Raw genomic sequence first — 21,971 nt, 5'->3', positions numbered from 1 at the left:
AGTGATCTCCTTCCAAAACACAAACAAGAACAATGCACAAGCTAAGGAGAGCAGAGGAAGTTTACAGAGAACTCAGAAAGACTGCCTCAGCCTGAAGATCAAAGGTCACATTTGATATGTTGTGGGATGATGAGGAAGAAAAGTGTGTGTCACCTTCCCTCTCTTGATTAATTGCAAAAGAAACAAACATACAAACAAATGAGACAAATGCCTCCTTAAACAACTGACTGATACAGCTCAAGACCCTTAAGGTCCTCGGCACCAAAGAAAGTTGAGAATCCTAACAGTCAAGAAAACTCCAGAGAGCCCTTGCAGCTGCATCAAATGTGTGCAGTGTGGGACCAAAATCAAAGAAATGTCAGTGTAACACAAATCTGGATGATGATGTATCAGTATTGGTATGCTATGACAAATGTACAGTACTAACACAAGATCTTATGGTGAGAGACTTAGTATGGAGAATATAGGGATTTTCTGTATAATTCTAGAGACTATAAAACTAACTGGAAGTTTAAAGAAGTGATCGATTTCAGTATTATATACTGAGAAAGGCACAAAAATGTTTTATTCACACATAACAATTGAACATAGGAGTATAATTTACCAAAAAATATCATTAAGAGACTGAATTGAAGCCCAGCAGTGGTGGTGGCACACGCCTTTAATCCCAGCACTCGGGAGGCAGAGGCAGGTGATCTCTGTGAATTTGAGGCCAGCCTGGTCTCCAGAGTGAGTGCCAGGACAGTCTCCAAAGCTACACAGAGAAACTCTGTCTTGAACCCCCCTCCAAAAAAAAGAAAGAAAGAAAGAAAGAAAGAAAGAAAGAAAGAAAGAAAGAAAGAAAGAAAGAAAGGAAGGAAGAAAGAAAAAGAAAAAGAAAAAATTGATAGCCTTCCTTAGTTTCAACTTCTGGGTGCTTTTCAGTTTTTGTTTTTTAAAGATTTATTCATGTATTTTATGTATATGAGTGCTCTTCATGTGCTTCATGCACACCAGAGGAAGGAATCTGATCCCATTGCACATGGTTGTGAGCCACCATGTGGTTGCTGGGAATTGAACTCAGGACCTCTGGAAGAACAGTCAAGTGCTCTTATCCTCAGAGCCATCTCTCCAGCCCTCAGTTTTTTGTTGTTGTTGTTGTTGTTTTGCTTTGTTTTGTTTTGTTTTTAAGATTTGTTATTGTTGTTGTTTTTTGAGACAGAGTTTCTCTGTGTAGGTTTGGAGGGTGTCCTGCAACTCGCTCTGTACACCAAGCTCGCCTTGAACTCACAGAGTGCTGGGATTATAGGTGTGCATCACCACTGCCCAGCTTAAGATATATTTATTATTATCTTAGGTGTATAGGTGCTTTGCCTGTATGTATATGATATATATGTATATATCACATGTATTCAGAAGACAGAAGAGGGCTTCTGACTCCCTGGAACTGGAGTTACAGATCGTCATGAGCTGCCACTTGGGTGCTGTGGACCTAACCCAGCTCCTCTGCCAGAGCAGCACGTTCCCTTAACCACTGAGCCATCCCTCCAGCCCCTGCTTTCAGGGTTTTGATTTACACAATACTGCTTCTGTCTTTCGAATGGACATAGATTTATAAAGTTAGGAAGCAAGAATCAGGAAGGCACTCGCCCTGCAACTCGGTATTCTTGATGAAGTTTTTCTGGAAGTTAAAAGGATCCTGCAAATGTGTTGCCGCTAAAATGTTTTTGATGCACATAGTTATAAACTGTGTGTAATTTACATAACGTTATTATTTTTGCCTGTGTCCTACCCATAGTACGGACACATAGTAGGGAATACAATGGAAGCAAGAGGCTTGGCACGAAGGATAATGCCAAATTCCTTGCTATTATTTTGGGCTATCTTCTTCCATGACCCTGAGTGAGAAATGATATGTGGTTCTTCTGGCATGGACAAGCACAGCAATGCTTTTTCCCGCTTCCTCTGAAAAAGCCTTGCTAGTGACCACAATCTCTTATCTGCTATGTTTTGTCCCTGGAAGATTTCCACCTTGTACTCCTCTGAGAAGCATTTCTGAGCCCCCCCCCACTCAGCCCCCCTGCCACGTGCTGCTCCAGGGAGAGAGCACGCTGTGCATAAAGCCTCCTAGGTTCTCTACCCTGAAGTCCCACAGGCTACACATCAAGTCAGAAAGAAATGACTAGTCTCCTTGGAATTGCTAAGTCCATTCATGCTGAAGCAGCTGCTCTTTGTTGTTGTTCCCTAGACCATCACCGAGAAGCACAAGATGAATGTTCCAGAAACGATGAATGAAGTTCTCGATATGTCAGATGATGAAGGTACGACGGTGTCCTGGGGGGGTCGTCGTGGTGATGAGTGACTGGCTCTCTGTTGCTTCCAGAAGAAAGCCTTTACCGACGTGTTTGGGGGAATGCTTAAATGCTGTGCTGCAGTGTTGGGAATGAGTATTTTCATGCCCTTCTGTTGTCACTTAAATCATGCAGTTCGTAAAGCCAACGCCCCCGAAAAGCTCAGTGACGGGGAATATATCTCAGATGTTGAAGAAGGTATTTACACCTCTATGCTGTGATGAGACTTAACTCCCCACCTTCAGCTTTCATACCTTAGCTCTCAACAGTAACACTTCCTCAAGTTACTAACTTCTCATGGAATTTTGAGAATTAACTTTGGGGCCGCTTAAAGGCTTGCCTTCGTCTTCCCGTCTGTCTTTCAGACTTGATTTCTGGAGCTCATTTCCCACCTTTAAGTAGAAACAAATGTCATTACTTATCAGGATTCCTCTCTGTTGTTTCTATCAAGCAGAAAATGGATAGTTTTATTGTTTGCAACTGAAATCTCAAAAGAGGGCAACTTACTGTTTATAGTTGTTTCTTTTGTTTTTTCCTTCGATGGAAAAGGCATCCTTACAGATCACAGGCCGAATGCCCAGAATGCTGCAGAGTGCCCTGCAGTAAGATCAGCTTTTGGACTTGGAACTAAGCATGAAAATTCAACCCAAATAAAACTACTTTTAAACTCTAGATGTTCAATAGTGGCTTGATAAGGAGATTGGTATATATTAAAGCTGTATTTCATGTGCTCAATAAAACTACTCGTTTTCTGCTTTACTTAAAAGAATGATACTCTTGACCATGTCATTCACTTACATATATGTGTGTGTGTGTATATATGTGTATATATACATATATGTGCATATGACATGTTTGAAAGGTCTGTTGGAAAAGTACCATTGTATAAGTGAATAAATATTATAAGATGGTCAATTTTGGAGTTTCACTGAAATAATGAAATACTTACTGTATTGAATGTGTATTTATTATTATTATTTTAATTCAAGACAGGATCTCACCATATAGCCTTGGCTGTCTTGGAACTCTCTATGTAGACCAGGCTGGTCTTGAACTCAAAGAGATCAACCTGTCTCTGCCTCCCTAGTGCTGGGGCTAAAGGCATGTGCCACCATTCCCCTGAGTTTTTATTTTCCTTGAATCAATTTATCCTCCAAAATGATTTTCTTCTTTACCGATCCTGCCCCTGTCCCCTCACATAGTACTTCTTCTCCCTTATATCAGTCTCAGTAAGATTTTAATTCAAATTCACTGGGAGCATTAAGCAGTGGGAAAACCTACCTGATGCAAAGTGGCTGTGACCTTTGTGACATCCCGTAGCTGCTTAGACAGACATACAGAGGAACTGCAGCCCTGAAGCTGTATCAAGACTCTTGATTATCTATGGTTATTGTTTTTAAGATTGTTTTTCATAGGCTTTTCCATCTGTTGTGTGTATACCTCTCTTATCTCCCACTGGATTTTGGTCATATCCTCGTGAGACGTCTTGTGTCTCCCTGTCATATGCTATTACAGCATACTCCCTTGACACGTTTCAGAGCAATTTTTCATGTGCACATATGTTTTTTTTTCTTTCTTTTTTTTTTTTTTTTACAAAAGTGATGTGCTTCCCTGTATGTACACAAACAAAACAGGATTCAAAGTATGTTTTCCAAGTTCAATTATATTACAGTCATTATCAGCAATGTTCCTGCTCTTTTAACAAAATATCCAAGGTTACCACCCTGATGAGAAGCAAGTTTGAATGGACTATGTAAGAGCTTTGTTTATGTGGGTCAGTTATCAGATAATTCCAAAACAAGAGAAAATTGACTCTCTAAAGTTAAATTAATTCACTTAAGGAACTAGAAATGACAATCATTTCCTCTATATTTGCAAACTTGAAAATCAGAGTGGCTTATAATTATCATTTGTGCCTTTCATCAAATTCTTTGTTTTTCCCTCTGTGGGGTGTGTTCATGGTTGTCAGATGGGGGAGAGTGGTATTGAAGGGCAGTCCACTTGAAAACGCCTGGAGCTGGAATCTTTTTTTGCTAGAACATTCTTTGCCCAGATGTCTCAAATTGCCCCATCCAGCTTGAATAATCTTCTTTTAGAGTACCTCACCTCCGTGAACTCCCAGTCTCTTCTAGCTGGTGATTCTAACTTTGATCCACTTGGACCAGGATGATAAGTATTGGAGTTCCATTGACTAGAATAAAATCTACTCTCCTATGCCACAGTCCCTCAAGTGTTTGAAATATTTTAAAAGTTTTGATCACTTATTATGTTGTGTTGTATGTGTTGGGGGGAGATGACTACACACATGCCATAGAGTGTGCGCAGAGGTCAGAGGACTCTTTGTCAGTCAGTTCTGTCATTTCACCTTGTAGGACCTGGGGGATAAAACTCAGGCATCAGTGTCCACGGCAGGCACCTTCACTTGCTGAGTCATCTTTCCTTCAGGCGTTTGCAAGTGTTTCTTCTACTCTTTCATCTTTGTTTCCCACTTCAGGCCTGTCACAGACAGTTCCCTTACAGCTCCCACACACAGTGAGGTCTTTCTCCTGTGTCCGCCTCCACTCATATGTGTCTGCTATGAATTCACGTGTCTAAAATGGAGTCCAAGGCTGGAGTTGAAGTCTGATCAAGACAGAACCACATAGTAAAGCAGTGTGATTGATTTCTGCATAGATGACATTGAGCATGTATCATTGAGCCAGGCCTGGGGGGTGCACTTTAATCCCAGCACTTGGGAGGCAGAGGCAGGTGGATCTCTGTGAGTTTGAGGCCAGCCTGGTCTACAAAGAGAGTTGTAGGACAGCCAGGACTGTTACACAGAGAAACCCTGTCTCAAAACAAACAAAAAAAGAAAGAGAAAATGTGTCTTTGACTATTCAGCTATTAACTGTGTATAGTGCACCTGCCTTTAATTCCCAGGAGTTTAAGACCAGCTTGGTCTACATAATGAGTTTCCAAGTTCCAGGCTAGCCAAGACACACAGTAGACCCAGTTTCAAAATAAAAAAACAAACAAAAGACAATTCAACTATGTGTATGGTTACCATCTAAATTTATTTATATAAATATTACTTTCAGCCAGGCTGTGGTGGTGTACACTGGGGAGGTAGAGGCAGGTGGACCCCTGAGTTTAAGGCCATACTGATCTACAGAGTCAAGTTCTAGGACAATCAGAGCTACACAGAGAAACCCTGCCTTGAAAACCAATAAATAAATATTACTGTTAGTGATGATCCCTAAATTTTCCTAACCTGAGCTCTGCCAACCATCATTTTCACAATCAAGTATGTATATTCTTCTCAAACATATAAACCAGCATTTCTGTATTATGAGAAGTTATCCTAAAACAAATGTGTTACAATAAATCTTTTTGCCATTTGAGTTCTGCCCACCATGTGGATGGCCAAAATAATATACAGAGACTTATATTAGGTACAAATGCTGCTTGGCCAATGACTAGGATTTCTCATCTGCTAGCTCAGTCTAATTATCATAAATCTATAAGACTTATCTTATCAGACACCTTCCGCTGGTGTCCTCATCCCCGGGATCACATGGTGTTTCAGAGCAGAGAGCAGGAGGAAGAGCGAAGGTGAAAGGGACCACTTCCTGCTTGTCTTTGCTTAAATATGAGTCTCTCTGCTATGTCACTTCCGCCTGGATCACCACTTCTTTACTACATCTCCCAGAATCCTCCTTGACTCCTAGTCCCATCTAACTTGCTGCCTCATTGGCCAAAGAGTACTTTATTCAACAATCAATAAGATGAACATGCACAGAAGTACATTCCCCATCACAAATGATACTCATTTTTTTTATTTTAAAATATCCTCTCCAACTTAAATGATAATTTTGACTTCTAACTCACTCGCCTAATAGTCTCTCCCGTCCTTTAATGGTCTCTATAGTTGGATTTGGGCTTACAAGTTTGAGTGAGTTCTGTGGCTGTGGCAAGTGTTCGTTTCTGTGAACCCAAAGGCGTGTGAACCAGAATTAGCAAGAGCCAGACACATATGTGCTGTAGTATTAGGATGTGGAGGTAGGAGGCCCCAGAGTTAAAGCTGCATAGTGACTTAGGGCTAAGCAGGCCTAGACTGCATGACACCCTGTCTATATGAGGAGAGGAAGGGAGAGCAGAGGGGAAGGGAGGAAGGAGAAGGGAGGGAAGGGAGGAAAGGACTGTGACAGCCCAGGCTGGGCTGCTGAGAGGTCTCAGCACATCTATAAGCAGCATGTATGGGCAGCTTATGTCAAGAAAGAAAAGGATAAGTTTGGAACATGAGAAATAGGATAAACACTAATTTAGGAAAGAAGAGTTATTAAAGGATTCATGCCCAGAAGTCTCTCCTCACCATTTTCTACTTTGCTTCTCCCCTCTCTTCCTTTTGGTCTCCTTTGAGAAATTAATTATAGGTAAGACATGTTTGTTTCATGCTCAGTTAATTCCAAAAGAAAGAAAGAAAGAAAGAGAGAGAGAGAGAGAGAGAGAGAGAGAGAGAGAGAGAGATAAAGGAAGTCTAGATAGTGCTGTCACTTAATGTCCCCGGATGACAATGGAGCAGAGATACAGAGAACAAAGACTGAAGCCTGAGCAGAACCATAGCTAAACAGCAGCCAGAGAAACCTTTTCTAGAGCACTGAGACCTCAGGGCTTGAGCTCTCCAGAGGGCCAAACGGGCAATAGACACTGCAGTAGTCTCCTGCATTCTACACCCTCCCCCATACCCATTGTGTACACAGACCCTTCATGTGCAGACAAATCACTACCTTTATTCTACTGCTACTCAGATTCTTACATTTTACAGATGAGTCTGTAATTGAAAGATATGAGAAGAAAAAGAGACCAGAGGAAGAGAAAAAAAAAGGAACAAGGGGAAAAAAGCAAAGGGCAATGGCTGGGAGAGAGGGAGAAAGAGAGGGAGAGGGAGATGGGGGTGTGCTTGAAGAAAGAGGAAAAAAAGTTGATGTCAAGATCAAGGTCCAAGGTGTTTTCTAGTTTGGGTGGAGGTAGAATGGTCATAGGGCATGGTGTAGGGTTGGGGTAGAGCTCCATAGTATTTCTGGCTCAGCTTGGGCCTTAATTGTAAATTCCTATAATGTGTATATTTTTATAAATTGAAAAACCAAGTGCAAATGTTGTTTTAGCTTGCAGAATTCTAGTGGGTTGGAGTATAATGACATTTAAAGAACAATAGATGGCACACAGTGGGAAGTGGAATCCAGCCATGAAAAACAGAAACCAGACAGCAGAGTGCAGAGAAACTGATCCAGGTCAGGAGGGCACAGCCTTGTGAAGAAAGATGATCTAATCTGAAGTCTCTTACATTTTGAGTGAACCAGCTGGGTGTCAGTAGCACACGCCTTTACTCCCAGCACTCAGGAGGCAGCGGCTAGCCTGGTCTACAGAGAGAGTTCCATGACAGTCAAGGCTACACAGAGAAACCTTGTCTTGAAAAACCAAAAGAAAAAAAAAGAATTTTTTTCCAGTGAACTGTAAAATCTCCACCAGGTTGAATGCAGACAGTAAATATTGAAAGAAGAAAATCTGTACTGCTGAGCTCTGAGTTCAAAAGAGCTACCTTGTATCCATGAGTAAGTGGACAGTGACTGGAAGATTCCTGATGGCCTCCACCTACACACACACACACCATACACATTCACACATACATTCACACATAACACACACACACACACACACACACACACACACACACACACACCATACACATTCACACATACATTCACACATAGCACACACACACACACACACATGAAAAGGTCATCATATCACAAGGCAATAATATTTTTTAAAAATTTAATGGCATTTTGACAGAAACAAGCCTCTTTGAGATAATCTTAGTATAAGGACCATGCAGGCCAAGGTGCATGGTCAAGAACAATAAGTATAGATATAGTTTTGGATAGAGTTTTAAGAACTCAAGGAAGGAATCTTTAAATTTTTATATAGGGCGGAATGGTGGTGGCTCACACCTTTAATCCCAGAACTCAGGAGACAGAGACAGTCGGATATCTGTGAGTTCAAGGTTAGCCTGGTCTACTGAGCAAGTTCCAGGATATCCTCCAAAGCTACAGAAAAACCATGTCTCAAAAAACCTAAAACAAAATAAAAATTTATATAGGTGTGTGTGTAGGTCAGAGGACAACTTTTGGAAGTCAGTTCTTTCCTTCCATGTGTCTATAGGGATTGAACTCAGGTTCTTGGGCTTGACAAGAAGCACCCTTACCCCCTGAGCTGTGTATCTCTGGCCCTCAGAGCAGGGAAGTTTTGTAAATCTACCCAAGCAGTCTTGGTCAGGAGAGAGTAAATATGATTTGACTTGGCATAATCCAAGATTAAGGGGCATTTGGAGGGTCAGTCTGGGAAGTGTGAAGCTGGCTCTCAGAAGCCTACAAGGAATGGTCACATTTGCATAATCTTCCTGGAAATCCTACTGAAGACACAGAACTATCATGTGAGTGGCTTTCTGAGCCTGGGAGGAAGCCATGAAGATTAGCTGGCTGCAGGGAAGCAAGGGGATGGTGACTATGATGTCACTGTTGATGGGCCAGCAGGAACTGTTCCTACCCAGAATTTAAGGATACCTGGTGGGTGGTGTCACTCAGCCTTTTTCCTGGGCTTCTCCGCATACCTTTCAATTGGACACTTCATTAGCTGTCTGTGTGTCCCAGAGATGAGCTCGAAATGGTAACTGAAACGCTAGAAGGAAAAACCCGTTTCTGTGACTGTGATAAAAACACTCTGACAAAAGCAGCTTAAAGGGAAGAGGGTTTACTTTAGCTGGCAGTTCCAGGTTCCAGTCCACCAGGTCAAGCCATCAGGAGCCTGAAATAGCTGGCCCATTGCTGCACAAGTTAGAGGAACAGAGCAATGCACACACGTACACAGTGGTCAGCTTTTCTCCATTCTTTTAAAGATTTAGTTTTATGTGTACATATATGAGAGTGTGTGGGTGTGCACGCGCGAGTGTGCGCGTGGTGACCAGAAGAGAGCTTTGATCCCCTGGAGCTGGAGTTATAGGAGATGGTAGGCTGCCTACTGTGGGTGCTGGGAACCAAAGCTGGGTCCTATGCAAGAGCAGCCAGTATCCATAAGCTCTTGAGCCATCTCTCCAGCCCCAGAATCCTGTCTTAGAACTAGACTTGATTGATTTTTACCTATAATATCTGCTCTTCCAACTCTGTACATTCCCACTTAGACCTGCACAAATAAGTAATCAATCACACCCTAAGTGTACCTGCCCCAGAACAGTGTCTCTTGTACCCTCCTCTGCCTACCAAATAGCCCACCACCCATGAGGAAGCTTGTGAGTTGCATGTTTCTCTCTTTTCTCAACACATCCAATCCACCAGGAACTCATATCAGCTCTACTTCTGCACCCTTGCTACCTCTCAAGTCTGTCTTCTCCTTTCTGTTGTCACTGTCCAACAAGCATATCTCTGATGGGATCCAGCAGGGTCTCTTGTGTAGCTGTCCATTTTGCATTCTTACCCCTTAGACTCAGCTGTCTGCCCAAGCTTCTAGAGGCACCCTTACAATTCTACAGAGGTATCATTTATTCCACTCCCTGGCCCCCTGGCACTGCTGTGCTTATGGTGAGCTTTGCCTTCATTCCTGTTGGATAATTGTAGTTTGATCATTTTCATGCTTCTGTAATACCCCACAGAGTACTTGCAGTCACCACAATGAAGTTCTCTGCTCTCCTGTTGATAGCAATGTGAATTCTTTGTAGCTTGAAGCTATTGCAAAGAAACTTTCTATAAAAAGTGTCTCCATAGGTGTATATCAAAGTAGACTGTAGATCTGCAGCTACAACTGTGGAGGTAAAGGTATACAAAGGTAATGAAATTCACAAACAGAACAAAAAACCAACAGGTGACAATATGCTAGTATTGTAAAATTACATAGTGAAATTATAATTAATACTACTAATAATAATCATGAGGCAATGAAATGCCTATAACCCTGGCACTCAAAAGACAAGGGCGGGAGGACCCTGAGTTCCTGGCCAGCCTGGGCTACATAGCAAAGCCCTGTCTCAAAATAAAAGCCAAAACAACAACAGAAAAAGAAAACAACAAAAGGGAAAAGCTGTTTTAGAGCAAATGGTTTCCATGACAAGGGAGGATGGGCTGGGCTGGGTGAGGGGTGGGTGGGTAAGGGAGGGAACAAGTGGAGAGGTTAATGATCTATTTCTTCACCTGGGTGGTTTTATTTTCCAACAGTGGGCTGATGAGCACTTTTGTATCTCATGAATCCACCTGCACAGTGCTGTACGTCAGGGTAAAAGAAGCTGCTGCTTCCTCACGATACAAACACATCCCCCAAAATGATGCAGACAGAAACAGATAACACAAACTTCCCAGCATGCCCTTGTGTTTAGGCTCATCTCAGTCTCCAATCAAGGTCTACAGAGGCATCTCTCTACTTGCCCTCCGTCTAGTTGTGGTTTTTTTGAGCTGTTCTCAGTTATTTGTTTCTGAGGCCTGGTAGACTTGTTCTGTAAATGGACAGTAATAAATGTTTTCAGAGGTCAGCTGTCCAGTCTCCATCATATTCACCTCCATGCACACAAACAGCCAGAAACTTAGCCCGCACACCCAGGCGTGGCTGTGTGGCTGAACGTATTTATAGAAATAGGCAAGAGGCTAGATTTCACCCCGTAGCCTGTAATTTTCTAACATGTGATTCATTTTGTTTATTCCCTTCAAACTTGACAGCTTGCTCTACAGGAGTAGACATGTGCTGGCCACTGCTGCTGTCTGAGGGCCCAGCACAGCTGCCCCTTATTTCTGATTAAAGGCATCTCCTGCCTTAGCTACACATAGCTGTGTCACAGCCCCTGCCTGCCCAGGCTCCAGTCAAGGAACGCTTTCATTAAAAGCACATACAAGTCTGGCGGATATCTAAAACCTTCGTACTTAGCCTGTAATGTGGCTTTGGTGTGTGTGCTCATATAGCTAGAAAACCCCCACGTGTATGGATCATTTAGGTTTACAATGTGACTGCAAATGAAGGATTTAGGCTAGAATTTTCAAGTAGTAAAACTTCTTTGAGTGTCAGCTGCTGACTCTGTCGTGTTTAATTCTCTCGAAGTAACTTCAGGGTATAAATTCTTATTACTCTTATTCTCCCAAGTTATATTTAGTCACCGTTAGAGCCTGCACAGAAAGAGTTCTAATCTATCTTAAGCATCCCACTCAGAAAGAACGTGAATGGTTATTTCCGAGGCTTCACACTGTCCAGAAAGCTGGCATTTGAATCCAGATCTCTTGGTTGAGACTTCTTCATGGTCAGTGAGGCATCACAGGAGAGGAGATCACGGGGTTGGTAAGGAAATTCTAGCAATTACTAACAGCCTCCAAAGGACCTTGAAAAGCTTGTGGAAGAATGGATAGAATTTGGACAAGCAGAGGCCGTGGCCTCTGTGGCAGGGTGGGGGTGAGGGGTAAAAAGGGAGGAATAGGACACAGGTTTCCAAGTCCTCAAATTATTTTCAACCTTGCTGAGAGCCTGGCAGACAGAAGTGACAGCACTGGTGATAATGCCAGCTACTGGCCTAGACTAGGTTCTCAGGATAGGGTACAGGAAGAAAGTGGATTCTTGAAAATTCTATGCTTACTGACTTAGAAGACGAAGAAGAATCCTAGGGTGTGGTCAGGGATGAAGGGAAGAATCTAGAGAGAGCGGGTTCCAGTAGAAGCCCTTGGAGAAACTTTTCTCTGGAAGCACAAATCAGATGAGCCCAAGTCATGGGAAGCTAGCTCCATGGCAACCACACCCAGCCATGATGTTGAGGAGAGAGATGTAGAACTGAGCACAGAACTGTAATGTAGGAGAGAAAACCCATACAGCATGTTACTCCCTGTGAAGTGAGTTAAAATGAGGTGCTGAGCCACCGTGTGTACACTCTAGAAAGTTCATTATTGACCCAAATAAACTGGAACTTTAGAGACTCTTTCCTTCTTCCATATTTTTTTTTCTGTCGCTGCCTGTCCACCCGAGCTGCCCACTCTCAGCCTCTCCCAATTCACTGTGCAGTCATCTTTACCAGTGGCATAGGTTTGATAATGGAAATGGGGAAGTGACTTCATGTTCACTTCTCTCTGCCTTCTATCTCCACCTTAGGCATTTATGCCCAAGTCAGTGTGACATCTAGTCCTAACTGAGGTAGCCAAGGGAAATTTCTACATCAAGGTTAAGCATTGAAACCATGAGGAAAATGACAGCGTCAGCCTCAACTTTCTCTCTCGATCTCTCTTAGGAGAGACAATGAATCCCTTTTTCCCTTCTGGGATGGGTTTGTTTATTAACCCGAGCAAGATCACGGGGACATTCTCACTGCTCTACCTGGAGAGCTTCCAGCGCTGAGTCATGTGTGCCGACTTTAGACACTCTATAGCCTGGATTAGGGAGCAGTGAACTGCTGCATGTTTTCTTTGTTTGTTTGTTTTGTTTTTGTTTTGTTTTTTTTAAGAAATACATCCCAGCTACAAGGAATAGAAATCGTACAGGCAAAGAATTGAGTTGACTTTGTGATATATATATATGTATATATATATATATATATATATCCATCACCTGTACAGAATCATTTGTTCCATGAGGTAATGGCAATTTATTGTTTTAGAGGGGTGTGAACTTGGCCAGTCTAACCCCATTCTTCTTTGGCCAGCTGCAAAGCTAGAATCTTAAGCCAAGATCTAAGGAAAAGTAGAGGGCAACAGGTGTTCTTCCCTCCAAGGGTCCATGAATCCAAATGACACAGTTTGGGCTCTGTTAAGCCCACCACTAGTTCAACCAATCATTGCCCCCTATTTTGAGATGGACAATGAAAAAGTTCTGTATTCCACTGCTTAGTGTATGCTTCCGATGGCCAATTCTGGCTGCCAAGAGATGACTGAAGCCAAGGGTTCAAGGAAAGTCCCTGCCATATGCTCATCTGTAGTAAAGGGGACAGGTGGAGAAACAGAGGGAGGCAGAGACACTCAGGCTCCCTATCCTCAGCTTCTGGTTGTGCTTCTGACCTTTGTCACAGAGTCCTCAGATAGTGTGTTTGATGGCATCGCCTTCCCGGAGGGCCTGGAACACACAGACACCTCTTAAAGCAGGAAGTACAAACTCCACCTTCCTCCCTCCACTGCGTCCTTTCGCTCCCCTCTGAATGCAGTAACCTTGCAGGAGTGAACATGAGTTCTAGCCTCAAACTGAAGAGCAAAAAGAGAAAGATGGAGTTGGAGTCTAAGGAACTTCTCAATTGCTGTCACATAGCTACATTGGAATTGGATACATCTGAGTCCTGTTTTCCTTTCTTCCCATTCCTATGCTTTGTACCTGTGTGCGTGCGTGCGTGCATGCGTGCGTGAATGTGTGTGTGTGTTTGAGGCTTGTTTGCTTTCTTATCTTGTTTTGCAACAAGATCTTAACTATGTCTATTTGGTTGATAGACCAGAGTGATGCTGAATTCACAGAGATCTGCCTACCTCTGCCTTTGAGCGCTGGGATTTTAGGTTGTGCCGCCACACTAGGCTTCCCTCCTGCTCTTATCTTCTTGGTTATTAATAATGAAAGTAACAGGATAAAGGGAAGCATCGCATGAGCATCTATTGTCTAAGCAGTAAATTAATTATTCATTTATTTAAGTATTGAGACAGGGTTTTTATAGCCCAGTCCAATCTTTTTTTTTTAAGATAGATTTATTTTTATTTTATGGGTATATGGGTATTTTTCCTGCATGTATATCTGTACACATGCTTGGTGCCCAAGACTGGAAGGGACCATTGGATCCCCTGGAACTGGAGTTACAGATGGTTGCCAGCTGCCATGTGGATGCTGGGAATCAAACCCAGGCCCTCTGGAAAAGCAGCCAGTGTTATTAACTGCCGGCCATCTAATCACCCACCTCCAACCCCATCCTCTCCCCCAAATCCAGGTCAGTCTTTCCTTTACCTAGTGAGTTCTGCAATTACAGCCTTGTGCCGTGAAGTCCAGTTTACTTGGTGCAGGAAGGTGGGGGATGGCACCCGGGGCTTCATGCATACTAAGGAAACAGTCTGTCAACTGAGTTGAATTCTGAGCCCAAGCTGAAATGCCTGCTCTAAAAGTTAGATGAGATCATGTATCCTTTAGCCAAGGCTAGATTTGATGAAAAATAGGTTTTAAATTATCTATAGTTTATGCCTGTTATTTAAAGCATATAGCAGATCTTATATTTTTTTAGAAAACTGTGTGTGTGTGCACACTCGTGTGTGTGTGTGTGTGTGTGTGTGTGTGTGTGTGTGTGTGTGTGTGTGTGTGTCTGCGTGGGTGCATGCACTCGTGTATGCACAAGTGTAGATATCAGAGGACAATTTGCAGAAGTCAGTTCTCTCCTCCCACCATGTAGGTCTGTGATATGGAACTCAGGTTGTCAGACTTGGTGGCAAGTACCATTACCCACTGAGCCATCTCCCTGGCCAACACATCTTTCGTCTAAGAGTCTAGTAACGTCTCATACAGTTGCTGTGTAGACAGAAATGAGTGAAAGAACACACTGGCATGGTAGCTCCTCCTCCTGTCAGGTAGCCTCAGCAGCATCCATCCTGCTTCTGCTTAAGGTTAAACATGGCCCAAAAGAGCAGAACAGGTGAGGGTGGCCATGGAACTGTGAGTTTTCCGTTTCAAAGGAGAAGTGTCTCAACAGAGCAACTGTATTTGCACACACAGTGGATGGATGCTGCTTGCTGGCAACATTTTCCCTAAAGCCTAGTTCCAGGGACCCTAAACTATGCCTCGACCAGTGTTTTCCTATCCAGTTGCCTGTGGCTTCCATCAAGCTTGCAGCCCAAGGTCCTCAGGACATTCCTATACTTACCCTTCTGTGCGGGGCTCTCTAGCCAGGAGTATCCAGCTCCCCACTCTCACCCTCCTCATTGCCATCTTCACGCACACACTCTCTATTTAACTCTGGAAATCCTCTCAGTGAAATGTGGCGCTTCCTTTGAGCATCTGTGGGCAATCTGCAGTTCTCTTGTTCACTTTCTGCCGCTGTGGTATGGTGTTAAGGAATGGATAACTATATGTACCAGCACAGACTCTGCCCCTGACATGAGAGTTTTAGGAAGTAAGCTAATATATTTATATGTCATCTGTAAAAGTAAGAGGGATGGGGGTGGAGAGATGGCTTCATGTTTAAGAATGCTTTCTGCTCTCCAGAGGACCTGTGTTAAGTAGGGTCTCTATTGCTATGACCACGGCAACTGTTATAAAGGGAATCATCTAGTTGTGGTGGCTCACTTACAGTTCAGAGGTTTAATTCTTTATCATGTCATGGTGAGAAGCAAGGCAGCAGGCAGGCAGACATGGTGCTGGAGGAGGAGCTGTGAGAGCTCATGCCTCTTGACTCACAGACAACAGGAAGTGGTCTGAGTATCAAACTGAGTGAAGCTTGAGCAAAGGAAACCTCAAAGCCCATGCTCCACAATGACACACTTCCTCCACCAAAGCCACACCTCCTAATAGTACCACTCCCTTTGGGGATCATTTGGTTTTAAACCACCACAGGACCTGAACTCAGTTTCCATCACACACATCTCTATGGCTCACACCCACCTGGTTCGCCAACTCCAAGGGACCCTCTTTTGGATTCCAAAGATGCCCTCACACATGTGATACACACATAAATAAAATAAGTCTTTTATTAAAAAGGGGTGGAGGATTAAATGACGTTAACATGATATAAAGTGTGTCCTATTTGTCAGGTAACACTAAACAGCTGCAGTGTGATATTTGTACCATGATCCACGTCTTGGTCTTTTTTATTGGAGATTGACTATCGGAGACATAAACAGTGTGGTTCTCAGACCAGCAACATTGTAGCCAGTCCAAAGAGCCTGATGTATATGCTGAAACTTGGTGTCTAAACAGTAAGAAAGGCTGCACTTGAGTGAATGCTGTTTCTGACGTTAGTATGTCTGTGATTTGATTCTAGAATTCCCACCTAGGAAAGCGACCTCATTCGGCATAGAACAGGCCTGGCAAATGGTTGTATTCGCTGGCAAAATTCCTTAAGTTTAAGGGTTCACAAATTGAGTTCTGGGCCTGTGGCATCAGAGTCACTTGGGCATTTGTGGCCAGTGCAGATGTTCAAATCCCCCTTGATGCATGTTACATGTTGAAAGCCACTGCTTCCAACGTAGAGCATGGATGTGTGTCTCCTTCTTCCTGTCTTGTTCTTTCTCCGTGTGCCATTTCTTACAGAAGCAAGTGAGGGAGGGAGCTTCCTCTCCATGTTTTCTGGGTGTCCACCCTGATGCCACCTCGCTGGCTTGTGTACGTCATGTATGTGTTTGTGGTGGATGCAACATGTGACCTATATGATTTGACCTGTATTCCCTGTGTTCTGTTTTGTTTTGTTGACTTTATTCATTTTTTTGAATAGGTGATAAATGCACATGGTTCAAAATTCCCAAAGTACAGGAGTTTTTGGTGAAAAGTAAGTCTCCCCCCTCTTCACTCTGGTCCTGTAGTCCCTTCTTTCCGAGGTTATAACTGATCTGTCAATCATTCAAGACATTTATTGAGCACCTACGCTGTGCTGGGCAGTGTTCTGGGAACTACAGAGGGAACCCCGCAGACACTGACTGACTTCAGAGAGCTTGGCTAATCACTACCGTCAGCAGTACTTACTCAGTGGACTTTGAGTTTCCTCAGCACACTGGAGGAGCCAGAATAAGGGCTTCACAGCCCAATCTCCAGCCTTTGATATTCCAGATTTCCCAAATCCTCAGAGATCTTGGATGACTTACCCCATTGTTACAAACTAGTTTCCTTGATCCTGAAAGTAGAGATAGTAGACAGAGAGAATTAAATGAGTTAATACACAAAGCACCAAATACAGAGCCCAGAACATAGTAAATGCTCAATAAATAAAAGTATTGATTCTAGTGATCCAATTGTATGCTCCTGGCCTGTGGTGAAGACTGATAACGGTGACAGCTTTCACTGCTCTGCCCTTTTCACTGTCTCTCTTGGCTGTGCTTAACACACACACACACACACACACACACACACACACACACACATTTTTAAAGCCTTTCAGTCAACTGAAGCTATCTAAGGTTAACTGGAAAGTGCCTGTGTATAGAGTAGTCAGCTGCAAATTATACCCTCTTGATTTCTCATCTGGCTGCTTTCAATCTCATGTCATTTGGAGGCTTGGGGCTGTTATTTACTTGGAGGGGTTTTGTGCTATTTCACCTTTTGATGTTACAAAACACATCCTCTTGGAGAAGGGGGTCACATTCTGCATTTCGCAAGATGACAAGTAAGCCCTTCTGAGCAAAATATGTAACTATAGCTGGGTTTAGCTATTTTGAGGGAGTTTCCCCAAGACTTAGGTCTCTAAGCAGCTTGAAAACTCTGATTTCCTAGGAAAGCAACTAATGGATTTGGTGGTGGTGAGCTTAAGGTAGACAAGCTTGCCAGAAAGCAACATAGAGAAGGAAGCTAGGGAAAAAGGAGAAGGAGAAGAGAGCTGGAAGAAGATGGAGGAAAAAGGAAAGTGAAAAGAGAGGAGAGGAAAGAAAAAAGACAGAAAGGGAAGGGGAAAAAAGAGAAGAAAAGTGAGGGAAAGGGAAAGGAGAGGCCAAGGCTAGCACAAGGAAATTCATTCCCACATTAGGCAAAACAAAACAAAACAAACAAACAAACAAAAAAACTGTTTCTTTCTGCAGTGTAGAAAGGGCCACCAGAGGCCTGGTGAGGGCAGGAAGGTTAGGCTAAGTAAGCATGGACCACAGCCTGGAAACCCAAGGAGATAAGGATGAACCTGCTTTTGCCTCCACAGCCCTGAGTATCACTTAACATGCTTGTTTTCTCTCTCTCCTTGTTTCTGAAGCTCTTCTATCTTGTTTTCCAGGGAGACAAACTCTGTGTATGGTCCTCTGTAGCATGAGGAATCTATTCTCCATTCAGGCATGGGAATTAGGGGTGGAGGTAGTGGCTATCTGGGCAAGTGAAATGCCATCAGTGGTGTGTGTGTGTGTAACCGGTTACTTGAGGGATTACAGTTGTTTTGAGGGTTGGGTTCTATTGAAAATATTCCCTGGGTTCTGGTAGACTACCCACAGAAACAGATTAATAGTAAAAACAATGGCTCCCAAATATCAAAGCTTAGAAAGGCATAAAGTCAGTAGTACATGATAGAAGCTTGCCTGATGGAATTGGCCACATCACTTGCTTGAGGTCTTTGTCAATTCTCATGCTGAGCTACAGAGCTAAGGAGCTGGCTAGGGACACATTGGGCAAGCAGCATGTGACCTCTGGACCTTGCTTCTTGCTTCCATTTGGTCACCTATTACAGAATAAGCCACCTACCTCTACCTATCTCTACACTCAAGTGTTTTAACGACCCATCTCAATCGTTCTGTGGTTTTGCCAACTTTCATGAGATGGCATCAGAAAGCAGCCTGAAGCAGGAGTCACATGACCAGGTGTGCTAGGCTGTGTCATTCAAAGTCTGATTCTTCAGCTAGGATAGCTAGAACAGCAGCAAGATGGCAAGCAGTGTCTCTTTCTCTCCCTTCCTCTCTCTCTCCTCTGCTTCTTTCCCCTTCCTTGTCTTTGTCTCTTTCCCCACCACACTCCTCTGCCTTTCTCCTTTTCTCTCTTCCTTTCTCTGCCCCTGTCTTCTCTCTCTCCACCCCACAATCTCCGCCTCACTATACATAATCCTCAAGCTTCTTTATACTATGATGGTTAGTGTTAATCATATTTCTTACATCAGACTGGCCAGGGACAGACAAGCATTTCCAAGAGGCTCACTTCAAACCTGCAGGGTTTCTTCATCTAAAACCTGAAGATCCCAGAAAAAAAACACTTTCCCTGGACTTTGCTATTCAAAACTCTAGCCAATCAGATTGAAGTAAGGGCCCTAGATATGGGCTTGGACAGAGGGCAGCAGAGTTCACTGAAGGTTGGATAGGGAGGGCAACTGGAGAGACGAACAGCCTCCCTGCCAAAACATAGCCAAGATTTTTTATAACACAACTACCCAGCTATCAATCCTAGCTATCCACCACTATCAAGCTATGGATCAAATGTGGACCCATGCACTTTGCACTTCTTGGGAAGTGAAAATGCAGGGTCCTTGGTGTTTTATACATATCTACAACAGTGCTTCAATGTCAGAAATATTTAGTCATATATAAATATTGCTGGGCGGTGGTGGCACATGCCTTTAATCCCAGCACTTATGAGGCAGAGAAAGGTGGATCTCTGTGAGTTCGATGCTAGCCTGGTCTACAGAATGTGTTCCAGGAAAGGCTCCAAAGCTACACAAAGATACCCTGTCTCAAAACAAAACAAAACAAAACCCACATAAATAAACATACAAATATGAAACTAATAGTATGATCCATTACCTCTTCTAACTTATAAACACTTGAATCTGTTGGTAAGCCGCTGCTGCTAGCCGATTTTGTTTTATATAAAGAGCATTTGGATCAGTAGCATCATTTAACATAAGCCATGTCCTAACCTCAGTGTAACAGTGCAGTATGCTAGATGATTACAAAATGTCTTGCATGGAAAGGTGGGAGGGTCTGTTTTGTTGATACTGTTTAGTCTTTTATTTCCACATGATGCACACGGAATGCCTGTGCTGAGCCTGTTGATTTTTGTCTTGACCAGTGTCAATAGTAGCAATTGGAATGGTGACTCTATACATTGGTGGGCACAGATATCTGGGCCCCGGGGCAGAACCTGTTACTGACCCAAAGTCCCAGCAGGTTCAGGGCTCACTTTAACCCAAACTTTGAGTTAACTTTCCAGGAAGTTGTAACAAAGTCCTAGGTAGACTCACCTTTCATAAAGGTTCAAATTGTGACTCAGAGCAGTTGAATGACATTGTAAAGGCTGTTCATAAATGCTAGACCTGGAATCTGTACCCAGAACACCTACCATACAAACCGAATTAGAATAATAGATTTACTTTGATTTATAAGTTCCCTATTTCAAAAGAAATGTTTGCATGGTGCTAAGTTGTGAGGATATGTTTATTGTCCTGCAGGTCATCATTTTTGTTTGTTTTTGTTCTTCAAGACAGGGTTTCTTTGTGTAGCCCCAGCTGTCCTGGAGCTCGCTCTGGAGACCAGGCTGGCCTCAAACTCACAGAGATCCCTCTGCCTCTATCCCCTGAGTGCTGGGATTAAATGTGTCATATTATTTTGATTAATCTTTGACCAGTAGCCACAGCTCCCACCCTCGCCCTGCCCTGGGGATTGTCAGGGTTTTCTTGTCCTTCATCAAGCTTAATCCCAGAAGATTTGAAAAATAAAAACACAACCAGTCTCTTCATTCAGGATCAGTCATCAATTCCAAAATGATCTATAGGGCACTTGGAATATGCAGTCCATTCCACGAGATCCCACAAGGCCATGTGGTGTCTAGGCCCAGGACACTCTGGGAAGGAATTCCCCTCACAGATGTTAAGTAGAAAGTGAGGGAGGGAGAAATTAGTCATGTGGGAAAGAACATATATCCTGAACAAGCTCAAAGTCCCAGAGTTCAGGGATCTGCAGAGACTGAAGGAACTCTCTGATGGGTGGGCAGGGTGGTGTGGAAGGGTAGCTGAGTGCTCCGGGGGCTGAGGGGGTAGAGGGGCCCACTCACATCCCAGGCCTTGAGGAAAGCAAGCTTGAGTGGCTTTACTAAAAGGTTGGCTTGTGTGGGGTTTTTTGTTTGTTTGTTTGTTTGTTTGTTTGTTTTTTCATATAGGGAAGAAAAAAAACCAGCCTAAGCTGGAGGCAGAGGCAGGTGGATCTCTGTAAGTTCAAAGCCAGCCTGGTCTACAGAGCAGGTTTCAAGACAGTCATTGCTGTTAAACAGAGAAATTTTGTCTTGAAAAACTAAAAAGAGGAGGAGGAAGAGGAGGAGGAGGAGGAGGAGGAAGGAGAAAGGAGGAGGAAAACAGGCTAGCATTCAGACATCTCTCTTCCTGAAGCCTGGCCTCCCCTCCTGGTTTCAGTGTGTGGACACTGTAAATGGCTTCCCTCCTGCTCCTATAGGTACTGTTTTTTTAATTTTTTAATTTTTTTTATTGCCAGCCAGATTAGAACAGACCACTTAACTTTGATGAAGTCATATTCATCGCCTCATTCATGATCCTGAGAGCGCTTTGTTTCTCAGCCCCCAACCCCACCAGATTCAAATCTCTCTAATTAGGGAACATGCTTAGATGGGGGAGGGCTCATGAGGCCCACCCCTAACTGAGGAACTATTGATAACAGCAGGTGGAGGGAGGGTCCCTCTTCTCTGGGGATGTGGCCACAGGTAGGTTGCTCTTACCTCACTGGATGGTTGCATACCCTTGTAGTTATGTGCAGCCCTGATTGGACTCTGTGGGTTGAAAAAAAAAAAAAAAAGGACACAAAATGGGGGGGGCAGGGAGGTGCTGGAATAGGGAAATAGGGAAAGGGTGGATGTGATCATGTTGCATTATACACACATATAAAATTCTCAAAAAATAAACCTTAAATAAATAAAGACATGCTAGGCACAGTTGACTTAGGTTTCACCTAGACTGAGTACCCAGATATTTTGGGGTGTATGTTAGGGGATGCAATTGAAACTGTCTGGGGGTAC

At 43.3% G+C, this 21,971-nt stretch overlaps 1 protein-coding gene across 11 annotated transcripts in view; it reads left to right on the top strand.

Moving 5' to 3' along the window:
* The window catches only part of Ank3 (ankyrin 3), a 150,364-nt gene that overhangs the window by 30,812 nt on the left and 97,581 nt on the right, over positions 1 to 21,971 (top strand). For 6 of the 11 annotated variants that reach the window (XM_035450600.1, XM_035450603.1, XM_035450598.1 and 3 more), the window contains exons 13-14: positions 2,228 to 2,300; positions 2,466 to 2,528. In XM_035450600.1, coding sequence (XP_035306491.1) covers positions 2,228 to 2,300; positions 2,466 to 2,528 — 136 coding nt within the window. Of the gene's footprint in view, positions 1 to 2,227; positions 2,301 to 2,465; positions 2,529 to 16,767; positions 16,822 to 21,971 lie in introns of all 11 variants that reach the window. The other 5 variants (XM_035450599.1, XM_035450604.1, XM_035450605.1 and 2 more) reach the window with 3 other exon arrangements.

Source organism: Cricetulus griseus (genome assembly GCF_003668045.3).
Source record: "Cricetulus griseus strain 17A/GY chromosome 1 unlocalized genomic scaffold, alternate assembly CriGri-PICRH-1.0 chr1_0, whole genome shotgun sequence".
Lineage (NCBI taxonomy): Eukaryota > Metazoa > Chordata > Mammalia > Rodentia > Cricetidae > Cricetulus > Cricetulus griseus.
The sequence above is the reverse complement of the archived record's forward strand: the minus strand, read 5'-3'. Positions and strand labels throughout refer to the sequence as shown.